Source organism: Sphaeramia orbicularis, chromosome 18, assembly GCF_902148855.1.
Source record: "Sphaeramia orbicularis chromosome 18, fSphaOr1.1, whole genome shotgun sequence".
NCBI lineage: Eukaryota > Metazoa > Chordata > Actinopteri > Kurtiformes > Apogonidae > Sphaeramia > Sphaeramia orbicularis.
In genome coordinates, this window is record NC_043974.1 from 8,458,580 (window position 1) to 8,481,523 (window position 22,944).

General features: G+C 37.0%; 1 protein-coding gene across 2 annotated transcripts in view; it reads right to left on the minus strand.

The window, feature by feature from the left end:
* The window catches only part of casq1b (calsequestrin 1b), a 43,470-nt gene that overhangs the window by 9,282 nt on the left and 11,244 nt on the right, over positions 1-22,944 (minus strand). For both annotated transcript variants that reach the window (XM_030161604.1, XM_030161603.1), the window contains exon 2: positions 1,194-1,287. In XM_030161604.1, the coding sequence (XP_030017464.1) occupies positions 1,194-1,287 (94 nt within the window). The remainder of the gene's footprint in view (positions 1-1,193; positions 1,288-22,944) is intronic.

Genomic DNA, 22,944 nt, shown 5'->3' on the forward strand with positions numbered 1-22,944 from the left:
CTGTTAACTGTCCACTAATCCTATCAATACATGTAAATAATATGTGTAAAATGTAGTTTGTCATCTTTTCAAGGTCATCAGATATGACCCATTTGAACATTCAGAGGCTTCGTAGTGAACGTGGAAAGACTATCATCTTCTACTGATTCACCAGTTCAACCCAAGGAGTTGGATCAATGATAGTGGATGGACACTCTTGGTTTTACAAGCAGTTATCGATATTTTTGCCGAAAAAGTCAATTTTTCTTCAGTTTTCTTTGTTTCTGATATAATAACCCTCAACTTCAATCTGAGCTTTTAAGATAAAATAAGACTTTTTTTTAAGAATCATGATCATGATTAATAAATTAAATATGGAAAATACCTGATTTTCTCTGGAAAAACACAAAATACGGAGGATAATATTATAATAAATGCAGATAAATCACTAAAAAAGTGATTTTTCTGATTTTTTTCTGATTTTTCTGATTTTTCTGTCTATTTTTATTGACAGAAAAATCCATTCATTTGGGAATTGCCCTAAAGTAGCACTGGGCCTTTATGGGTTAAGTGAAAATATGGTATTTTCCTATATTTAATAGTGATCATGTAAATGACCATAAAGGAGCTGCCTTAAGTTCAGGAAGTAGTGGGGCTGTGCATAAAGACCATTGGAAGTCTTACAAGCTGTAGGTGTGATGTATCACAATATTTTTATCCATGTAGGTATCCCTACTGCTGACCTTACCTCCTGGATTTATGCTGTTTCTTTGTGAATTTTACTGTAAACATCGGAATGATGGTTTTTCAACACCCATACATTTGTCAGCTGTGTTGACTCCTCATACAAATCATCTGGGGTACCTTCAATAATCACTAGAGGGCAGAATTGTTTAATATATACTTCAAAGTTTCAGACTCTGGCCTTATTCCTTATTATAGAGTGAATCCCAGATTCATGGAGCTTACAGTGAAATCGGTCATATTTTGATCATTTAGTGCATTGTTATATTTGTTCATAGATAAAGTGAAATGGATTTCATGCAGAGAAAACAAAATGTGGTAGAGGGTCCCCTGAGACTGAGTTCTTCAGAATCATGTGAGAAGTGGTCTGATCTGAAGAAGGGCAAAGCAAAATCAGTCTTCTCTTTTTTTTGTCACAGTTTGCCTATCTTTTCACAAGCAAGGTCTGTTCCTGAGACTGGCACACTTACCCAGTTTCTTGGCAACAGCAGAGCCCTTCTTTTCATCAACCAGTGCGAATCCAATGTCCTCGTCATCAAGATCATCCAGAACTTGGGCTGCAAGCTGAACACGTGACAGAGACAGAGAAAGTGGTGGTGGTGGGGGTGAGGGGTCAGGACCAGAGGGGGAAGTCACAAAGATAAAGAGAAAGTTGTATTTAGCATCTGACAAGAACCGATCTGCCTGATCTTAGCGCTTCACTCGTCTGTCACTTCCACAGTAGACAATATCTAATCTCTGAGCTCCAATGAAAACATAGTTTCAGTTTAATTTACACAAGTAAACCCTTGGCATTTCATCTCAGTTTCAAGGCCTTAAAAGCAAAAGCTTTGAATTGCTGCCTTGCACTTTCTAAATCTGAGTGAAACCAAAGCCAACAATCGACAGCCCTCATAGCCAGTGTGAGAGGAGCATGGACAGCAGGGCTTCCAGAAGAACAAGAGGGGCAGAACTTGAGCCAACTATGTCGAGGGGAAGAGACGCTGCAACAGGTGTGGTGGAAAGGAGAGGAGCTCACACTTTGCAGTAGTGAAGCTGCTACAAACATGCATATACATATTTACACTTACTGTAAATATACACAGAAGCGCACACCGGCATTCTTAACTCTCTTTCTCTCGACAAACAACTGTTTTTTATTACACTTGCATATTAATACCCTAGACATTTTTAGATTGTTTTATGTTGTAAACCTTATTTTAAAGTTAATCATTCAAATGAAGGATTTTGCAGAAAACGAAGTGATTTTGCCCCTTTCACTGAAATGTTAAGTGAGGCAGAAGCATGTCGTAGGGGTTTGCAAAGCAGCACCATTTCGGTTAGAAGTCATTGCAAATGAATAGCATTCATAAGCAACCAAATGCCCAAAAGCCCCAGCTCAAATAGCTTGTACAGTACAGTATGTATGGTACATTGCTTGACACAGGCGGCCTTTAATGTCATCCATCACTGTCAGATACTTTTACCCATGATTTGACCAGGGTCCAATTCTCCTACAGTCAGACCTGAAACACTTAAAATAATTACCAAGTAACAGCTAATAGGGGTTGGGTCCATTTCTGATTATTTAAAGGGTCAAATCACTCAAATTATGAAATAGTTTCCTTCTTGTTGTTTTAGTTTCATCTGCAGAAGCATTAAGACTTTCTTTCTCTCAGAGCTCTGGTTCTCCCCTGGTAAAGTGGGAGTAAATATAACTTTATTTGTGCTTCTTAAATGAACAAATGACAAGTCCACATTGACAGTTTTCATTGGGGCTGTTTACTGAACAATGGCATGGTGGTGCTAGTTGAGGTTGTTCTATAATGGTTTGGATTTCTTCCAAATAATCTTTTAAAGCACAGTGGTTCATTTTACAAAAGTGTTGGTACATGTTTCACAGGCACAGCTCAAAACTCTTGGTACCTAAAAAGCACATTTAGAAATACTAGATTTGTGATTTGGGTGAAGCGACCCTTTTTCTTTGGTTAAATTGGTAAATTTTTTGTAAATAAGGGAATGAATGAATGAATGAATGAATGAATGAATGAATGGCGAGAGCATGGATGGATGGTTCTGTTAAGATGTGATTAGTAGATTAGATTAAAACCTTTAAAAAATATATTTCCCATATTGTTTTTTTTTTTTTTTTTTCATAAATAATTATCTGACCCACAAATGTATAAATTCATGTATAAAGTCAAACTAGCACAGCCAAAGCTGCTGGACTTTGAAAGCAGTTCAGTATTCATTGGTCTGTGATGTTGGTTGTTACCTTTTGTAATTTCTTCTTTGTAAACTAAACTGCAGTCAAGGAGTGGAGGGGGAACAGTCAGCACGGGCAGAAGAATCGTATTTTCGCAGCCCAGCTTTACTTACAGAGACAGTCAGGCGGACCTTAACATACCTGAAAGATATGTGCTGCTTGTCTTGTGATCAACTGCAAGAAGAGGTAACGCTTTAGGGCATTGCACAATAGTCACAGCCTCCAGGTTTACAACAAATCGGCGTGGCCTTCACAGGAGACAAAATAAGTCCAAACTTAAAACACTGAGATTGTAGGCGAAAGATTAAAGCCTTGCAAACACAGAACTACCACTACCTAAACATCACATGTGGTTTGTAATGACCGAAGCTATTGGTTTTGATTTTTTTTTTTTTTTTTTACATCACAACATATTACATCACGAAGTCTTTTATTTTGACAAAGGTCATCTACTTGACAAAACTGCTGAGGACCTTTGCATTTTAATAATTTGGGTTTCTGCTATTGATACTCACTTTGGATTCAAGTGTTAACTCCTATCCTCTTCCCTTCATTATTTTATTTTTAATATTCAAAGAGACAATGAAGATTATAATGCTTTGTTTAGATGAATTGCACCATGAGTTCTTTAGGTATGGTAGCTCAGAGTCAATAAGGCTTAACAGAAAATCAAACAGTTTTTTTTTGAGCATCAATTGCATCCTGATGGAATAATGAGATGTTTCTTAAATGGTTCAACCTGGAAGCCTGGAAGCAAGTTTGTGCCAAAACAACTATTATGACCTTTTTTAATCTACTTTTTTTTTTGGTCGTGCTGCGTTGACGTCATCTAATTCTGTGGTATCTTCTACAGTAGCAGGTTACAAACAACCCCTCATACATCAAATTCATTTTTCCAACATATTTGCCAGTTTGAATTTTCAGACAAAATTATTCCCTAAAGTTCAAACTACTCAACAGCAGAGCACCCCTCTCCTCATTACCACAGAGCATGGCCATATTAGTAACACTGGGGTATTTATAAGAGTGGTGAAATTGTAGGTCCTGCTGTATGTTGGGAAGCATAGTAGGCAGTTCCTCAGCTATATAAGGGCTTGGAAGAAAGCATGGTGGGGAGCAGAAAAGAAGGAAGAGATAAGTTACATATAGAAATGGGTGTGGAAATGGGAGGGGAGAGGGCAGGCAGGGTTGATGAATGGAAGAAGACACCTGACACAACACTCACTCACATCCATCATCGCCCTCAATCCTCCAATGCTTCCTTCTCTAGTGAATTTTTTCCCTTCATTATAACAACCTATCCAGGCTCCTGATGTGACTTCACCAGTCCCCTCCTCCTCTTCCTTTTCCTTCACTTGCTTGCTTTCACCTGACCCATCTTGCAGTCTTAGTGCATGAATCCAAAACCAGGGGTCAGCAGTGTAACCACTTGGCTCGGTCTCACAAAGCCCAGTCACCGTCAGCCTGTCAGGTGACACAAGATGAGGGCAGGGTGCCATGGTGAGTTGTCAATGTCGCGCTGTGGGTCCCTGCTGCACTTGGCTGTGGCACCAAATGATGAGCTAGGAGAAGGCACAGACTGGTGCAGGACAGGGTCACATTTCTTGTAATTCAGCCGACCACATGCTTACTCTACTGCTACGTACGGGTTAGCATGTGTATTGGTGACTTTGGTTTTGAGTTGAGGGACTGAAACACAGTGTTTGTCCACACCAGTGAATAATGCTTCAATTTGAATTTCTGCTGACAATGTGACCTTATATCAGTCAATCAAATTTGATTTATATAGCACCAAATCATAACAAAAGTTATATTGTGACAATTTACATGTAGAGCTGGTCGAAACTACACTCTCAAGCCAGTTTACCGAAACCCAACAGAATCCTCCAGGAGCAAACACTTGTGACTGGTGACAGTAGTGAGGAGAAACTTCCTTTTAACAGGCAGGAACCTTGAACAGACCCTGACTACTGGAGGATGGCCATCTGCCTTGATTATATATAATGTAATATAATGTATTATAATGTGTGTTATTATTACACAAATAATTAATATGTATTGTATTATATGAGTATAAATTAATCATATATTATATGAGTATTATATTACATGATTATAAGTGATGTATTATAATGTGTCTTATTATTATACAATGTATACAGAATAATTTTATACTGCTATAACATTGTAGAGTGTATTAATATACAGTGAATCATTATATGATGTATATAATGCATATCATATTATATGATTATGAATAATGAACTATGATATGCAATGTATATCATGTACATAGGTTTGAACAGAGCTTAATTTTGATATGTGTAATGTTTTGGAGTTATTATGTGGAGGTGGCATGAGACTTTGTGGTCAGTAGAGAAAGACTGGGTAAGGAGGCGGGAGAAAAAATTGCAATTCATCCCGCTCGTTTTTGAATATGTTTTTTTTTTTTTTGTCTACGTTTTTCTTTGCTGTGGTTTTAAATTTCAAAAATAACAAACAAACAAACAAACAAACCTTTAAAACCATACTATAATAGACAACATATTTGATATTATCAATTTTGGTTCAATCACAATTCTCCTCATCTTGACTCTACGGCTATTGTTGTGGAGCACCCACAGCTGGGAAGGTTTCCTTTCAGAGCAGAACACAAGAGGACTGAAATCTTCACTTAACAGGACATTCCTTGCAATCCATCCAGTCTATTAATGTCAGGTAGGGGCTGATCTAGAACATTTTATATGGGATGGCAAAAGGGAAGCAAGACATGTTTGCAGAGTGGTGTGCATGAACATCTCCATATATAAAGTATGTAAATGGATTCAACAAAAGATCCATAAAAACACCTTAAAACTATTTATTGTCATATCATGCCCTGTATCGGCACATTATCAAAATTTCCTTAATTAATACACAACAGGAACAAGACCAGTGTTCAAACAGAGCAAAACTGTGTAGCTCTTAAAATGTAAAAGTAATTAAAATCCAAATAAAAAATGTTCCACTACAAGTCAAAGCTCTACTCTGTAAATTATTACAATAATCACCCCTACAATCCATTGAAGTAGAATAAAACACTTTGTAAATCACTTTTGGTCAGTTTATTGCATGTTTCAATGTTTTTGTGAACTTGTAGGCATTATTTTTACGAGTCCAATTTTTCCATAATCAGATGGGAAATGCTAAAATTTGTTCCTGGATTACTGTTCTAACTTCACGTACAGGATATGGAGAAAAAAATGCTCACAACTGGAGTTCAACTGACATCATGAATGCTTGTCATTGTACTCCATACATATTCCAATGTACTGACCTTAAACTGAGGTATCCTGACAGATTATAAAACTTTAACATAATAATTTGTGACGATATTAAAATTTATCAGTTTCTCTCCCCGTAGAGGCTTCATTTATAATTTTACCTCTGCTTCTCCATTTTTAGGTCTTTTTGCATCTGAAAATGGAAGATCATGTAACAGTTGAAGGGTTAGATGATCATGACCCCTCAATCCCCAGAAGACATAGGAGGTCCTCTCCCATATGAGGGCTATGTCCTTAGTCCCCACTGGTGCATTGGTGCATTTAATTAAGGTTAAAGTCCACTCACTTCATTATCCCTGTGGGGTGATTGGCTCTCTGTATTTTACTCATCCTGATGCACACAACTAGGAGAAAGCTGCCATTAAACTGGGACAAACTCCAGATCATCATCAGTACCGTGGTCAGGGGCACTGACAACAGAATAACGCATACCTGGTTTTGTATTTACAAAAATGTATACTTTACATCCATTTTGATTATGGGTGGCAGTGAGTCAACTGGTAGGGACTTGGCTTGGACCTCAACTCCTCAGGGCTCCTAACCATGTGACTGCTCATGCATTATGTTTGTGTATTGGGCCTCTGTGCACAAAGCCTCTATGTGTAAAAAATTTCCAGATGAAATTCACTCATGCAAATACTTGTGACACTGCAAAAAAACATCCTGATTATGCCACCATGTCATCAAAAGAGTGTGTAGTCTAATATATTTCCTTTTTTAATGATAACTTGACTGTCAAGTTTGTAAATTCCCCGTGCTTTAAGGGGGAATTCAATACACCATAGACAGACCGACAGACAGACCGACAGACCGACAGACAGACAGACAGACAGACAGATAGATAGATGCCATTATATAAGCATTTCTTCTTCTACACAAGAGCATAATCTAATACATTTAATCCATTGTGTTTATATCAGTTTAACACAAATGAAAGAAATAAATACACAAATACACAAAATTTATACACATACACAGCATTCAGTAAATTCCATTTGTCAATATTCATTTGTTGTAAACAGCAAACAGTTGGGACTTTACTACACATTTAAAACACATAAATATACAGTGTAAATGGATATGTGCTATAAATCATATTGGAGTTCTTCAATCTACCCATGCCCTGTCCTTCTACAGTTCTTCTATCCTCTGTGTCATTTGGTATTGGTTTTGAGATGACAAAAGAGCTGAAGAAACTGAGATATTTTACTGTTCTCCTCTCTCTTGCTGGTCTACATCTGAGTCTTTTTTTTATTGAGTGTTCTGAAGTAGGGCTTCTGCGAGTTGTTTTTTTTTTTTCTCCATTTTTTTAAAGGTAAATGACAGACCAGCCGATGAGTCACACATTTTAAACATGTGAGTCACCTCGTGATGTAAGTCACTCAGTAGGAACTTGACTGTAGTAGTTGCCACTAGTTTTATTGTTTTTTCATGAGGGATTAAATATGCAGCTGTGGTCTAAATATTCCGAGCCCATTTTACTAAACACAGCATGAGATTTTGTGTGAAATACAATGTTTTTTCTCAGATATGGTTGAAACAGATTAGAACTCTGCAATGGAAAAAGTGTAAACTATGTAATGACTGTGTGAAAAGCAGCAAAAACAACCAAGTGAATGTCTGTGTTTCACACTGAAATGTGAATGTAAATCCAGTATACTCCACCCGCATTTCTAAAAACGTTAATCTACATTATCATCTTCCTGTTTTTTCCTAAAACATCTCCTCTGGCATCAAGGAAAAAGTGCTGATTCTGTGAAATAGAGAAATATTAAAGCAGGACGACTTCCCATCTTGGTATATACTATAAGTATCTGTACAAAATTAGACGTTCAGTCAGCTTTTCCCTGCAGCCACGTAGTAAATTAGTAATGGGTGCTGTAACACATCAGGACGTTCTACACCAGCCTGTTACATAACACTGCGCCGGGGTGGCCATGAAAGATTCAGATACAACAGCGTAGAAGACACTCACTCCGACCTGTCACCAGCTAGAGCAACTGCAGTGTTTGGGAGAAGATGACGACAATTTTGCTCCAAAAAAAGATGATTAAATCTCACCTTCTGTGTCTTTTTTGTTCAGTATGCTCAATTCAACACAACATATTTTAAGGCAAGGCATGAGGCCATACTGTATATGAAAACCATTTGGAAATTTCACAGGCGCATGAGTGGATTCACGGCAACACATGGTGTATGACAAAAGTGTCTGTGACCATCTGTGAATGAGTCACTTTGACAGCAATGAGTTGCTTTACAGACATGTTACATTACAGTCTCAGTTCTACGATTGTCTTGTATGCATGCAGGTGCTCATGATGACAAAACTATCACAGAATAGTCAGGTGTGTGATAAGACTGGAGGAATTTGACAGGAATTGTTAATCATTTCTTTTCAGTGAGATGCTGTTTGTGCAGAAGAAACGATGATTTACTTCAACACAAAAAGTCCTGAGATACTTGCAACTTTGTTAAACTCCAGAATGCAAAAAAGAGAACTCATTATTGACATATATAAAGCCTGATACAAATACATAGTAACAGATATTTTTTGCAAAGAACTGGAGAGAAATAAAAGCTCACTGCTAAATACAACTAGTACAGAACAGGATGTATAACTTGAACCTGATGATGATTACTGTAATGTGCAATAACCACTCTGGGAACATGTGCCTCATGTCTGGCACATGTACGTTTATATTGTTAGCGCTGTCACATTTGTACTGTTTATGATGTTTACACTGTTACATATATGTTTGCATTGTTTACACTGTTACTGTTATTGTATGTATGTATGCATGTATGTATCTATTTATTGATGTTTTAAATATATAGTATGTCTGTATTTTATTGTGTTGTTCTTTAGATGCAGGTGTACTGATGCTGTAATGACAATAAAGCCTATTCTATTCTATTCTATTCTATTCTATTCTATTCTATTCTATTCTATTCTATTCTATTCTATGTAAAGTACTCATATTCTATACTCTGAGTGCTGTCTTTATTCCGTCGCATTGCTTTGTGGAACGAAGACATACAGTAGGTCTGGATTTCAACATCCCCAAATTCTGTTAAAATTTTCATTGTGCATTTTGATCATGAGAATTTCTATGACATTTTTCTCTCATGAATTACTAATATGAATACAGTACAGCTGACTGAGGAGCGGATACTCATTTATTAAATAGCATATCAAGTATGTACATTGTAGTGCTCGTAACACCCTGAGTTAATAGGCTGAAAAGTTTTCCGAATGCTGAACGAAATGGCTTCTGATATTTTGTTATTATTTCTCAGAGGGTTTAATGTAAAGCAGTTGGAGGTGAAGTAGGTAGTGGTGGTAAATTTAGCATGACAGAAACAGCATGCCTGTTCTCTGCCTTGCACCATGGCAACAATTTCCACTGGTTGATGACAGGTTCCTCACTGAGCATCAAAGTCTATGAGCACACAAGGCCTTTTAACTGAAGGCATTCATACAGTGTGTAGTAGCTGAAATAAACCTCCCTTATTTTATCACTTTAATTATCGTATATCCTTCCATCTTTGGTTGGGTATAGTATTCATTAGTACATTACTGCAAGTTTTTTTTGTGAGACAAGTCATTTTTTATCCTGTTTGATTCCATATGCCATCATTAACGCATATGATGTTAGTCTTTAACCCTTTTTGTTTCTACTGGGAATCATTCAATGTAACATAAAACAAGTGGTGCCAGGCACAACAAACCCCACCCCTTGCACATATTGTAGCTTATTTTGGCATCAAATCCAGCTCATGTCTATGCGTGTGCTGAGTCAGCATAGACATAGAGAGCATAGACAAATTTCAGGCATTATAAATAAATGACAAAACAAAGGTTTTAAAAACTCATGACAAATTTGAACTTTGACCTACTTTTCCCAAAATGCAATTACATATTCCGGGTCACTGGCAATCTATAAACCCAATTTGGTATGGATTCAACCAATAGATTTGCTGCTAAAGTGTTAACCAAAGAAACAAACTGAACCAAAAACAATACCTCTTGCCTCCCCTTTGGGGGGCGGGGTAAAAATGGAGTAGTGATGTTCATAAAAAACTGAGATATGATCTGAAAACAGCAAAAGTAAGCAAAAATGTGTTACCATCGCATCATAATGCAACCTTTATTTTTGCTCCTCTTTTTCTTCATCTTTCTCAGTGAGTTTTAGCTACCGAGAAATAATACTTGTACGGTTGGATCTGCTTAGTGTCAGATTAGCGCTGCAAAGTTTGTCTAATTGGTCTGTTTTATGAAACTATTCATGTCATACGTTGGTGTCAGTCTGTTAGCTTGTTTTAGATACTTGCCCATTTAAGTGCTTGTTGTTTGAGGTGAGTTGTGTTGTGTTGTCTAACAATTGGTTTTATTGAGCTTTTAGCCTGCGTTCTTTTGGTTACGTAGATGTATAGCATGTGCATATCACTACAAGCATCACATAGCATTGCCATGGCAACACAGATGAAACTATAGCTGCAGCAACTGGACTTAAGAGCCAACAAGATAATTTTACAAGTCAAGAAAGTCACAGTTTGTGGTAAAACTGTTGAAGTACCAGACTGTGAAAATATCTAAATAGCGAGATTACATGTTGTAAAGTCATCACAGTCTCTGTGATCTGTTAAGAGTCATTGAAGATGTCTCTGCAGTCATGACCAGACTTGTGGTGATTTTTTTACTCTAATTTTTCATCTCGCTCTCAAAAAATGAGGAAAAATATGTAGAGTTAGTGACTGTTTTGATAGTGGTGGTGCATGTATCACTCGCAAGACCTTGTAAAATTCTGTTTTAAATAAACAAAATGTGTAAATGGTGGCAAAAAATGCAGTAAAAAAAAAGTATTATTTACTTACAGTTGACCACCATTCATATTTTTTAACCCTCAGGGATCTGACCCTATTTTGGTCATTTTTAAATAGTTTTGATTTTGCCTTTTCATACCATACTCATATTTACTTAACCTAATTTGTTAAAATATTCATACATATCAGATCATGCCCTGGAGGATCCCAGTTAGGTCCCATGATGCATGAAGGAGAGAGCAGGACTACACTGTTCTGTACTCGTGTTTTTTTAGCAGTACTTTCCATGGTGCAAAGCAAATTTAGATTTGACATAATTTAAGTTATATTTCATTTTGTTAAGTGATTGCTCCCATCTGTCTGTTTATTTGTATGTATGACAGCTAGATTACACAAAAGCAAAAGCAATTTCACAAAAACGTGGTCGGTGCCAAGAATTAACTAAAATATTCTGATTGTAAAAAAGTGCAAGAGCTTGAAATTGCTTTTCACTTTCTTTAACATGTGTGAGCTCCAGGCAAATTTAGAACACAGATGAACGGTAGCTATAAATTAAATAAACTAGTTCAGAATTTGGGGTAAGAAGAAGTATGTTTTTGGAACCCCGCTCCCATCGCACTTTCTGTGGCTCAGATGATGTGATGAGGGCGACTGTTCAAGAGGGCTGTGGGTACGCATAGCTGGAACAGCATGCTGGCTAGCACAGTGCAAAATACAACTGGATGCAACAGGTCAGGGTATACGTTTACATATATCATGTCACTTAGCACTGTTGCCTTACGGAAAAAAGGTCCTGGGTTCAGTTCATGTCCCTATGTTGGTTCTCTCCAGGTACTTTTCTCCCTTAATAAATGGTCTAAAATCATCCATAGGTGTGAATGTGAGGGAATGACTGTACATGTCAGCCCTGTGATGAATCAGTAACACATCCAGGGTGTACATCCTGGGGTGGTTTCCAGCAATCCAGCAACCCTCTTGAGTACTAAGCAGTATAGAAAATGGATGGATGGATGGATGGATGGATGGATGGATGGATGGATGGATGGATTATGTTTTGGAACACAGCTCCCTGTTGTTAAAGTATCAGCAGTTTATGTGATGAAGAGAACTGTGGGTAAGAATAGCCAGAACAGCATGCTGGCTAGCATAGTGCCAAATACAACTGGATGCAATTGGTCAGGGTACACTTTTACATATATCATGTCACTTAGCACTGTTGTCTTACTGCAAAAAGGTCCTAGGTTCAATTCATGTCCCTATGTTGGTTCTCTCCAGGTACTTTTCTCCCTTAATAACTGGTCTAAAATCATCCATAGGTGTGAATGTGAGGGAATGACTGAACATGTCAGGCCTGTGATGAATCAGTAACACATCCAGGGTGTACATGCTGGGATGGCTTCCAGCAACCTCACAACCCTTTTGAGTGCTAAGCAGTACAGAAAAAGGATGGATGGATGATGTTTTTGAAACGTTGTTAAAACATCATCAGTTTATGTGATGAAGAGAACTGTGGGTAAGAATAGCCAGAACAGTATGCTGGCTAGCATAGTGCAAAATACAACTGGATGCAATAGGTCAGGGTATATTTTTACATACAGCATTTTGCTTACTATGTTTTTTGGTGTACTAAATAGTATGTGTACCGATATTAGAATTCAGGGTATATGTACAGGGTGGGGAAGCAAAATTTACAATGAACATTTAGTTGTTTTTTCTCAACAGGCACTACGTCAGTTGTTTTGAAACCAAACATATATTGATGTCATAATCATACCTAACACTATTATCCATACCTTTTCAGAAACTTTTGCCCATATGAGTAATCAGGAAAGCAAACGTCAAAGAGTGTGTGATTTGCTGAATGCACTCGTCACACCAAAGGAGATTTCAAAAATAGTTGGAGTGTCCATAAAGACTGTTTATAATGGAAAGAAGAGAATGACTTTGAGCAAAACTATTACGAGAAAGTCTGGACGATATTATTAAAGAAGAATGGGAGAAGTTGTCACCCAAATACTTGAGGAACATTTGCGCAAGTTTCAGGAAGCGTGTGAAGGCAGTTATTGAGAAAGAAGGAGGACACATAGAATAAAAACATTTTCTATTATGGAAATTTTCTTGTGGCAAATAAATTCTCATGACTTTCAGTAAACTAGTTGGTCATACACTGTCTTTCAATCCCTGCCTCAAAATATTGTAAATTTTGCTTTCCCACCCTGTATGTCTTTTCATACTACTTTTACATTTAATTGCCTCTTGTCAACAAACTTGTATTTCCTCATCTGTCTTGGGATCACCTAGAATTGCACAAGGTGTTTGGCAATGTTTATAACAATTTTAATAGGATTTAAATGTTTCCATTTCTGGGAGGACAGAGACAGATTGTTAGTACTGAGTTTGTTGCTATGAGACACTTCCGTGAAGCACTACTGTAGCAACACTTCAGATTCAGACATAATGCTGTCGACAGCTGCTTGATGGAGCACTGCTCATGATAAAGGGGTTAAGTGTTTTTGCCAAACTGCAGACTTGAGCATGTTTTCTTTGTTTAGACTGAATACAATAACCGTAACCCAATTATTGTGCAAAGTGGCACTGGTGCTCTAATGTAAAATGCTTCTAACAAAAATATCTCAGATTATGTTTTAGAATAATGGATGATTCCATTCCTGCACTATAAATCAACTTGAGAACTGCACTGCATCATATTCACAGTGTAGAAATCACCTCTCCTGAATAGGCAAAAAACACAATATCCAGGTATCATATTGTACTGTATCTTCTCAGAATATCATGTTCATCACACAAATGCATAGTCACGCCTTTTATTATTATGTTTGTACTTGGAAGGGGCAAAAACAGTGACGTAAACCACAAGTTTGGATGTTTTAGTGTGACTGTCAAATGAAGCATTTAAAATATTTTAATCTATATTATGAAAATTTCACAGGCAGTGAACTATATGGTTTCAACAACAGCTGAGACCCAGATTCAATGGTCAAATGCTTCTATTATTAATCCTCTTCAAACAACAGGTGGGTTTGACATGGAACAAACTGAACGGCCAGCAAACAAACCATCAACACTGAGAGGATGTCATAGAATAACACTGTGAAGGACACTTCTAGACATGACTCTTGTCACTTTTAATGACATCACATGACAAATTAGTTCTTAATTTAGTGCCTCTTTCACACCCTTAATTGGAGGGTAGATACTGTTGTTGTGCAAAGACATAAGAGGAGATCTATTGAGATGTGGTGTAGCTCTCACAACTTTACAGTACATGTAATGTCACTGAAGGGAGGTCAATGCAAGTAGCTACTGACAGCTGAGACATTTTTCCTTCCTTCAAATGATTTTTATTGTGTTTACCCATAACAACAAAAAGTACCTACACACTGCTATTAAAATAGAGAACAAAATGCATCGATATATTCAATTAAAGCTTCAGTATGTAAGATTAGCATGTGCTTGTGTACATTAATGAAGCTTGAGTTGGAGTCTATTGTGTCGCTGCCATTAAATTAATTTTTAAAGTAAAATTGTTTACCATGTTCTACAATAAATGAAATACAGGCTTATGACATTTGCAAATTTTGCACAATATCCAAACTTTTTTGGAATTGGGATAATAGAAGCTAATGACTTTCTCATTAGGGGACTCTGTTAAGTATTTGGTGTATTTTAAAGGAGTGATATTTTACTTTTTAAAATGGAATTATGCATTTTAAAGCATTTCCCTGTAGTCTACATGAACTGTAAATGCTATGCTTGAGTCTGAATTCTTCATTAATTAAACTCCACGGGTCCATCTTTAACCCTGTTTCTGAGTAATGACACAAGAAAGGTTGTTTTGAGCACTGGCCCTTTAAATGCAAATGAGCCACTTCACACCCCACCCCCTCCAGGTTGTTGACTGTGCTTTCTGCCCCGTTGTGCAACTTCCGTCTTTTTTAATGCAACCAACAACTGAACATTGTGGGTAATCGGGTTCAAGTTTGGACATATTTTCAGTATGGACTACAACCACTGCTGCTGACAAACAATTATGGCGTACTCGGAGAAATGCTGAGATGCTGCAGCTGTTCAGCGCTAGCTACTGTTAACCTGCAAATCCAGTCAGCTAATGATGAAAAAAAAAATAATTAGACCTTCATTAGGGAAGCAAGCTTCATGTGAGCACACAAGCATGTCAATTTTCCATATTGAGCCTTGAAGTTGTAAGTCACTCAATGCCTTTGGAGTTTGCAGCCTAGACCATTAACAAGACCAATAACTTCCATTTTCCATGGTGAAAAAAAGACAAAAAAAACAACAGTGAAAGCAGTGAATCTGGAGTTAATGAACTAAAAGAGCTTTGGGGGTTTGGCCCGTTGGTCCAGACTGGTCCAAGATAACTAGAGGTAATGAGATATGATCCTTCTTATACATTCTGGATGTGGGGTGTTGATGTCTGTTGCTCACAGTCATGCTCTATAAAAGCCTTCTGGCTACTTGTCAGGTTTATAGTTCATCGCAGGAGGGCATATCAGTTAATAAGGAGCTTGGTTACAGGAATTACACTTTGTGTCTACTGGGTATAGCAATGCAGACTTAGTTTCGTTCTCTGTTTACAAAAGCAGATTTGGCAAGGGCCAGACAATTTCAACAGCCTGGTTGCTAACAACATGAGAATAATACAGGATTCTTCACCGAGCATCTCTTCAGCAATTGCAAAGACAGAGTGTCAAGGACATACAGACAAGGCATTTTTTTGATAGTAGTAACATTTTACATTTCTAAATCCTGAGCAACGCATAATACAAACAATATAGTACACATTTTGTAAATCTTGGGTACATTTCGGGGGGAAATGTACTTTGGCAAATAAGCACTAAATGTATTTTACGCTGTTAAAGTAGGGTGACCAAACGTCATCTTTTGCCTGGATATGTCCTCTTTTCATGTCCTGTCTGGAGCGTCCAGGCATGCTTTATAAATTAGTGAAAATGTCCAGGTTTTGATGACCATAACTCTGTCACTGTTTGTTAATCAGAAAAGTTCTGAATCCCACTGGAAGAAAAGACTTTCCACTTTCCAGTGATATATGGGACATTAGGGCAGTGAAAGGCACTGATCCATACTAGCCTGTGGACATGGGGATGGACAGACCTGTCCATAGATGCTCTATAGCAGGGGTGTCAAAATGTGGCCCAACAAGCCAAAACTGGCCTACCAAAAGTTCCACTCTGGCCCAGCCTGAGGGTTCTATGTAGGATCTTAGCTGTTCCTAGGACAGAGATTTCTGATGTTGTTCATGGTATCTCCTGGAGCCATCCACTCAGCTTGGGGGTTAGTGGTCCTGGTGCCCTGATCACTACAGGTTCTACTGATTTTAAATTATCAAATTATGAAAACATTTACATTAACAAACTATCCTTTAACAATTAAATGTGAATAACCAAATATCCAACACAAATATTAACCTGAAATGTTTAAAGGAAATTAAGTGTAATTTTAACAATATTCTGTGTGTTGCTAAATGTTTTGTGCCTTTGTAGATCCAATCCGTAATGCAATGTATAAACGATATGCTGCCTTATTCAGTAAAAACTTTATCAATGTATTAAAACTTTTATTTAATTAATTACTATATTTTTTATATTTATTAATTTTTTTTGTACATTTTATTAGTTTTTGTTGTTGTTGTTGTCTGATATACCACCTAAAACACACAGTAAAGTAAAACCTGATGTTGCCAGAAGTTGAAAGTAGAAGTACTCCTGAAAAAAAAAGGACACTAGTATATACACACAGCAGCTTTTATGACGCTTCTACAGCTAGAATAATAAAATAATTCCAAGCAGCCTGTTTCACCTAAATATTTTCTTTTGGGTAATACTAAAGTACTTATGTAGCATGTGATCATTTAAGTATCGTGAGTCGTAGCCGAGCGTCCTCTTTTTCGGAAATCAAAATATGGTCACCCTATGTAAAGTATATGTGGAGTTCACCTCTGAAAAGAAGGTGTTAGTATAACATAGAGAAAAGTGCAACCTAAAAGATAGCATTTAAGTATTTTCTAAATATAACTACACCCCTGCGTTTATGTACTTTGCAATTATTTAAGGTTAAGGTTTAAGTTTTTCATTTTTTTAAGTTTAAGGAGCATCACAGTGTGCAAAGCATGGATAGAGGTGTGATTTATACGACCGAGAAACCGAACTGTAACGGCCTGAAACACAATATGCATCACCCCTCTTCTCTCTCCCCATCAATACTATCCACCACCATTAAAAATGTAAGCATGAAATTAATGGCACTGGGGAGGAAAACTCAGACTGTCAGTTTGGATAACGGTAACCACAGCGACAGTCTGACCTTTTACCAGAATCCTCAGTAGATGGAAGTAGATTAGACAAGACAATGTGAAAACCTCCTTTAAATCATAAGGATCCTCAGTGCATTGTAAGTACTGTACCTAGCAGGTATTTGCATAAAATGTGGAAAAAAAAGACAAAAAGCAGCCCTTTGGCAGTGTTTTTCTTCAGCTCTTCTCTTACAGGAACACTTTCAGAGCCCTGTAACTCTAACTGTATCTCTATCAGGGATGTCTTGTAGCGATACAATGATCAATGTGTTAAGGCTTGTTTTACTGTTTGACTCATTTATTACACTTATAAAAATGACATCAGACAATATTCAGTTTCACTCAGATGTGGGTTATTGTCATAGCATTCCCACCCCCGGTCGCCAGACGAAACTGTAGCTATTCTACTTTTCTGCAACAGATAATATATAATCTCAATGCGTGTGAACAACAAATGTATCATATCGACATTTCTTTGTGTGTGTGTAGGGTTTTGATAGTTGGTAGGACATGGTTGCAGAGGTGGGGGACTTAAGTCATCTGCCACAAGTTGACTTTAACTTGTGGCAAATAACTCATTAGAAACATCACGGGAGTTTACGTTTGATTCTTGAAATATGAATGAGCAGGTTATTCTTCATGCATCGTAATAAGCTTCCAGTCAAAAGAGACAGAGAAGAAGTGAGGAATACAGAGGACAGTCAGAACACCACTCCCTAGTTGTGTCCATTTGGAAGAGTTGTAATCAATGGTTCATCTTGTCATGTTATATACATCAGCAGAAGTTAGTGTGACTTGGCGCATCGCTTGCTTGACCTGAACAGTGACTTGACTCGTTTGACTTTTAGCAGGGACTTGCATGTTTTCACAGCCACAAAGGACTTGTTGAGGCTTAAAGGCAAAGACTTGAGACTTGCTTGTTGCTTGCTCACTCCCATGTCTGATTTTTTTTGTTTTTTTTTTTACTTACACACTTAACCTAAAATCTGTAGGATAACCCAGTAAAAACATTGTGTTTATGGTTAGGAAAAGAACATGGGTTGGTTTAAATTTTAACTTTCACAAACAAACCCTTTTTGTGGTATTCCTTAACTTTTATTTAACCAGATAAAGACCTTTTGACCGTCAAGATCAACCTGGACAAGATGTCACCAGCACACACCATGATGAAAAACACGTTAAAAGATTGGTGATAATAATACATTTAAAAAAAAAAAAAAGCAAAAAAATTTTAAAATTTAACCCATAAAGACCCAAACATCCACCATCTATCAAAATCATCAACTGATAAAAACTGTGTAACCCATGTTGATCCACTAGTCCTATCAATCATTATAAATAATTGATGTAAAATACAGTTACTCATCTTTTCATGATCATCAGATATGACCCATTTGGACATTCAGAGGCTATGTTGACGGTGGATGAAGACACCGGGTTTAAGTTCAGTTAATGATAGATTTTGTTGAAAAATTCACAATTTCTTCAGTCTTCTGTAGTTTTTGATATAATAACCCTCAACGTTAATCTGAGCTTTTATGAACATCTACATGATTAATAAATTAAATGTTGGAAAATACCTGATTTTCGCTGACAAAAACACAAAATACAGAAAATAATAATACAATAAATGGTGATAAACCACTTAAGGAAGGTCAAATATAGTGAACTAGAAGCACTCGGAGAGCGCAGACCTCTGCCAAGGCTGATCAGTGGCCCCCCCGTGGGCCCCCCCACCCCCGATCACCACCAAAATTTAATCATTTCTTCCTTATCCCATTTCCAACAAACCCTGAAAATTTCATTAAAATCTGTCCATAACTTTTTGAGTTATGTTGCACACTAACGGTCAGACAAACAGACAAACAAACCCTGGCAAAAACATTACCTCCTTGGCAGAGGTAAAAATTCATTTGGGAACTACCACAAATGTCATACAAGGGTCCTTATGGGTTAAAGAGTAGAGCACAGGTCAGGTACCACCAGTTTTTCCAATGTTTTTCTATAGTATCAGTCAGAATCTGGTGTCAGACATCATCTGAATCATAAATACCTTGATTTCATCCAGTTCATTTAAAGTCATAATTTTCACAAAAAACAAGTGGTGCCATGCACAACAAGCCCTGCCATTTGCACGTACTGTAGTTTATTTTGGCATCAATCCATCTGATGTTATCATGTCTATGCATGTGGTCATGTCAGCATATCAATTGGCTCTATATATGTGCCAAGTCTGAAGTAAACTGTAACAAAATTGCTGTTTTTATAGACATTTGAAATTTTGCCCATTATAAGCATATGGGAGAATTTTTTTTTTTACAAAATTCATAAAAATTTTGCTTTGAACTTTGACCTACTTTTCCCAAAATGTCATCAGGCATCTGGCAGTCTATAAACCCAATCTGGTATTAATTCAACCCATAGTTTTGCTTAACAAACAAACAAACAGACAAACAAACAAACAAACCCAACAGCAATAGGTAATAGCAATAATGTCAAAATTCATTCATTCATTTTCTGAACCCGCTTTATCCTCACTAGGGTCACGGGGGTCACTTGGAGCCTATCCCAGCTACATAGGGCGAAGGCGGGGTACACCCTGGACATGTCGCCAGTTCATCACAGGGCTGACATATAGAGACAAACAATCACTCTTACATTCACACCTGTGGGCAATTTAGATTAACCAATTAACCTATTAGTGCATGTCTTTGGATGGTGGGAGGAAGCCGGAGTACCCGGAGAGAACCCACACAGACACGGGGAGAACATGCAAACTCCACACAGAAAGGTCCCACCCCCCGTCAACTGGTGTTGGAATCGAACCCAGAACCCTTCTTGCTGTGAGGCACGAGTGCTAACCACTGCACCACTGTGTCGCCCTATAATGTCAAAATGTGATTTTGAATACATTAGAGCCATTGATTGGCTCAAATTAAGACATTAAGATGAATCAGTGCACAATGTTAGGGTTGAAACACATTCTCTACATGTTGAAATAAGAGCTATGTAATATCAGTGAAAATCTGAGGAACTACACTTTACTTTTTTAACCATATGTGTGGATATGTGGCTCAGAAATTATTGAACTTTAACCACACATGACGGTCTCAGTGTTAGAGGGTTAATAAATTCATACTTAGACATTTTTCAAATCTTAGATTCGGCAACTTTTTGTACAGTATAGTAAACCAAGCCCAGTTATCTATACAGAATATGTGTAAACCTAGTCATAGAACCAGAAAAATTATTAAATACTTTTATTTGAACAAAACTTCTGCCAAAACCTATCCAGAAAAAAAAGTTACACCATTTTACAGAAAAAGTACAGGGTACAGGGTTTCAGAGAGGCATGGACGAAGACCTGCATTTCTGGTTATATGATATATAAGAAATAATGATATATAGGAAACTTTTTTTTCCAGAAATGTTGAGATTATATGTAGAAACAAGTCAAACCTGTTTAGTGGAAAGAATCACACATTGTTCAGCTTCAGGGAACTGTGAAGGTCTGCAGATCGTCATGGTAATACATGCAATACTTAATCAGTCAAAACTGACATCCCTACACCAGCAGTAACAGCATCATTCAGATCCTTAAAAACGCACAGCTCATGTACTGTCATGAAGACAATACCAATAATATGCCAAGGCAGTGCGGGTTTTATCATGGCTGACATAAAATCCCCATTTCTAGTTGGTACTTCGATAATATTCTCAGGCTTTATGTCTGATGTGATGCAGTACTGTGTATTTTTAACATCTTAATAAGTAATGTCCATGATATACCGCGCAGTAACATATAGGCCTTGCTGTTCTCTGTGTGTGTCTACATGAGATGCAGATAGAACATTAACCCTTACATGCATAGTGGTCACTGCAGTGGACAGCTATTCTACAGCTGTTCTTTTGTATATTCATTAATGTTGCTGTTTTAGTTCCATATCAGCCAACACAGTGGACACTTATGCATAATACTATACACCGACATTCATACAGTTATTGTAAATTGCTGTTCTTTATAAACCTAATCTGCAATGATATGTTAAAGTGTAAAAAATTGCTTGATGTCGTTATGTGACTGTAATTAACAGCTTTTTTTTAACAAAAAGGTGTTTTTTTTTTCCGCATATTATCTCCATGAAGTCAGTAATAACTAGTATTAGAGCATGTTAAAATGTGACAAAACATCAGATTAGCTGCATTAAAAATGTTTTCACACAGTAGACCAGTAAATACATGTTTATTTGCTTCAAAAATTGAACGCATGACATCCAGCTGAGTGGATATTTTTGCAACTTCATAAAAAGTAGGTTCAGAATTTTTTTTTTTTTCAATTGCATTGTTTTTTTTAACACCTAAAGAGGAATAAAAATACTTGGGGAAAAAAAATCTTGATTCAAGTTCTCATAATTCATGCATGAAAGGGTTAATAAGACTGAGGTGTGATTACTGCGTTCGTACAGTGAATGGATCTCTGCCATAGCAACGATGTGTGTATATGTAACAGGGAGGGGCGGGGTGTTGGTAAGTAAAAGATCAGTGCAATGTGAGCCATGTGGAAGAGCAGTGATGGATAGATATGAGCATTTACAGTATGCAGGATGTCAAAGGTCAGAGTTCAGCCGCAGGGACTGGGAGAGATTAAGTGCTTATGCTAAATATATGTTGAGCCCCAATTTCATTTTGCATCAAATATTAGAATTTTATCTAACCAATGTAGGATGTGGCTCATACACGTTTAGCCTCTGGCTCTTTCGTCACATTTTTGGATGACTTCTGCTTTATATAATTCAGTATGAGCCATAATAATCACAGATATATTTGGACAGAAGTGCTGCAGGTGAAGTCTGCTTTATTTTTAGCTCAAAGACCAGCACATCAGGACAATTAATCTCTCTGATGCATCCTGGATCTGCTTCCAGTAATAGTAGTACACTGTTGGCACTATGCGCAGGATAAATATTAGAAAACTGTGATTAACTTAGCAGATGCTTAATTGAAATTAATCATTTTAACGTGCTGGTGTGCCAAATATAAGAACGTATGCCTTTTTGCAAAGCTATTCAAGTGCTTCTCTTCAAGTAGGATAAGCCCATGTACTTGCTGTGAAGTATAGATGGCAGTTTTTGAAGTTATTCTTTTCTTTCACATCTCTTCAACTGTTTTATCCACTTTGGCTACAGTCAAAAATGAGAACTGCATTTGGTTGATCAATTTACATGCAATAAGTCATTCTATATTCCTCTGTTCTGCACTAACAATGCAATATTTATTCAATAGTCATCAAAATATAAATACACTATTACTACTATAGACTTGGTTCATATATATACATACTGTTTTCATGGGTAATACATACTGTTAATATTGTTTATAGATACACGGTTAATACTGTACGTTTATTCATATTTTGTCCACTTTTATTTTTTATTCTACTTAGCTTTATTGTTACATAAATTTGTAAAAGTTTACAA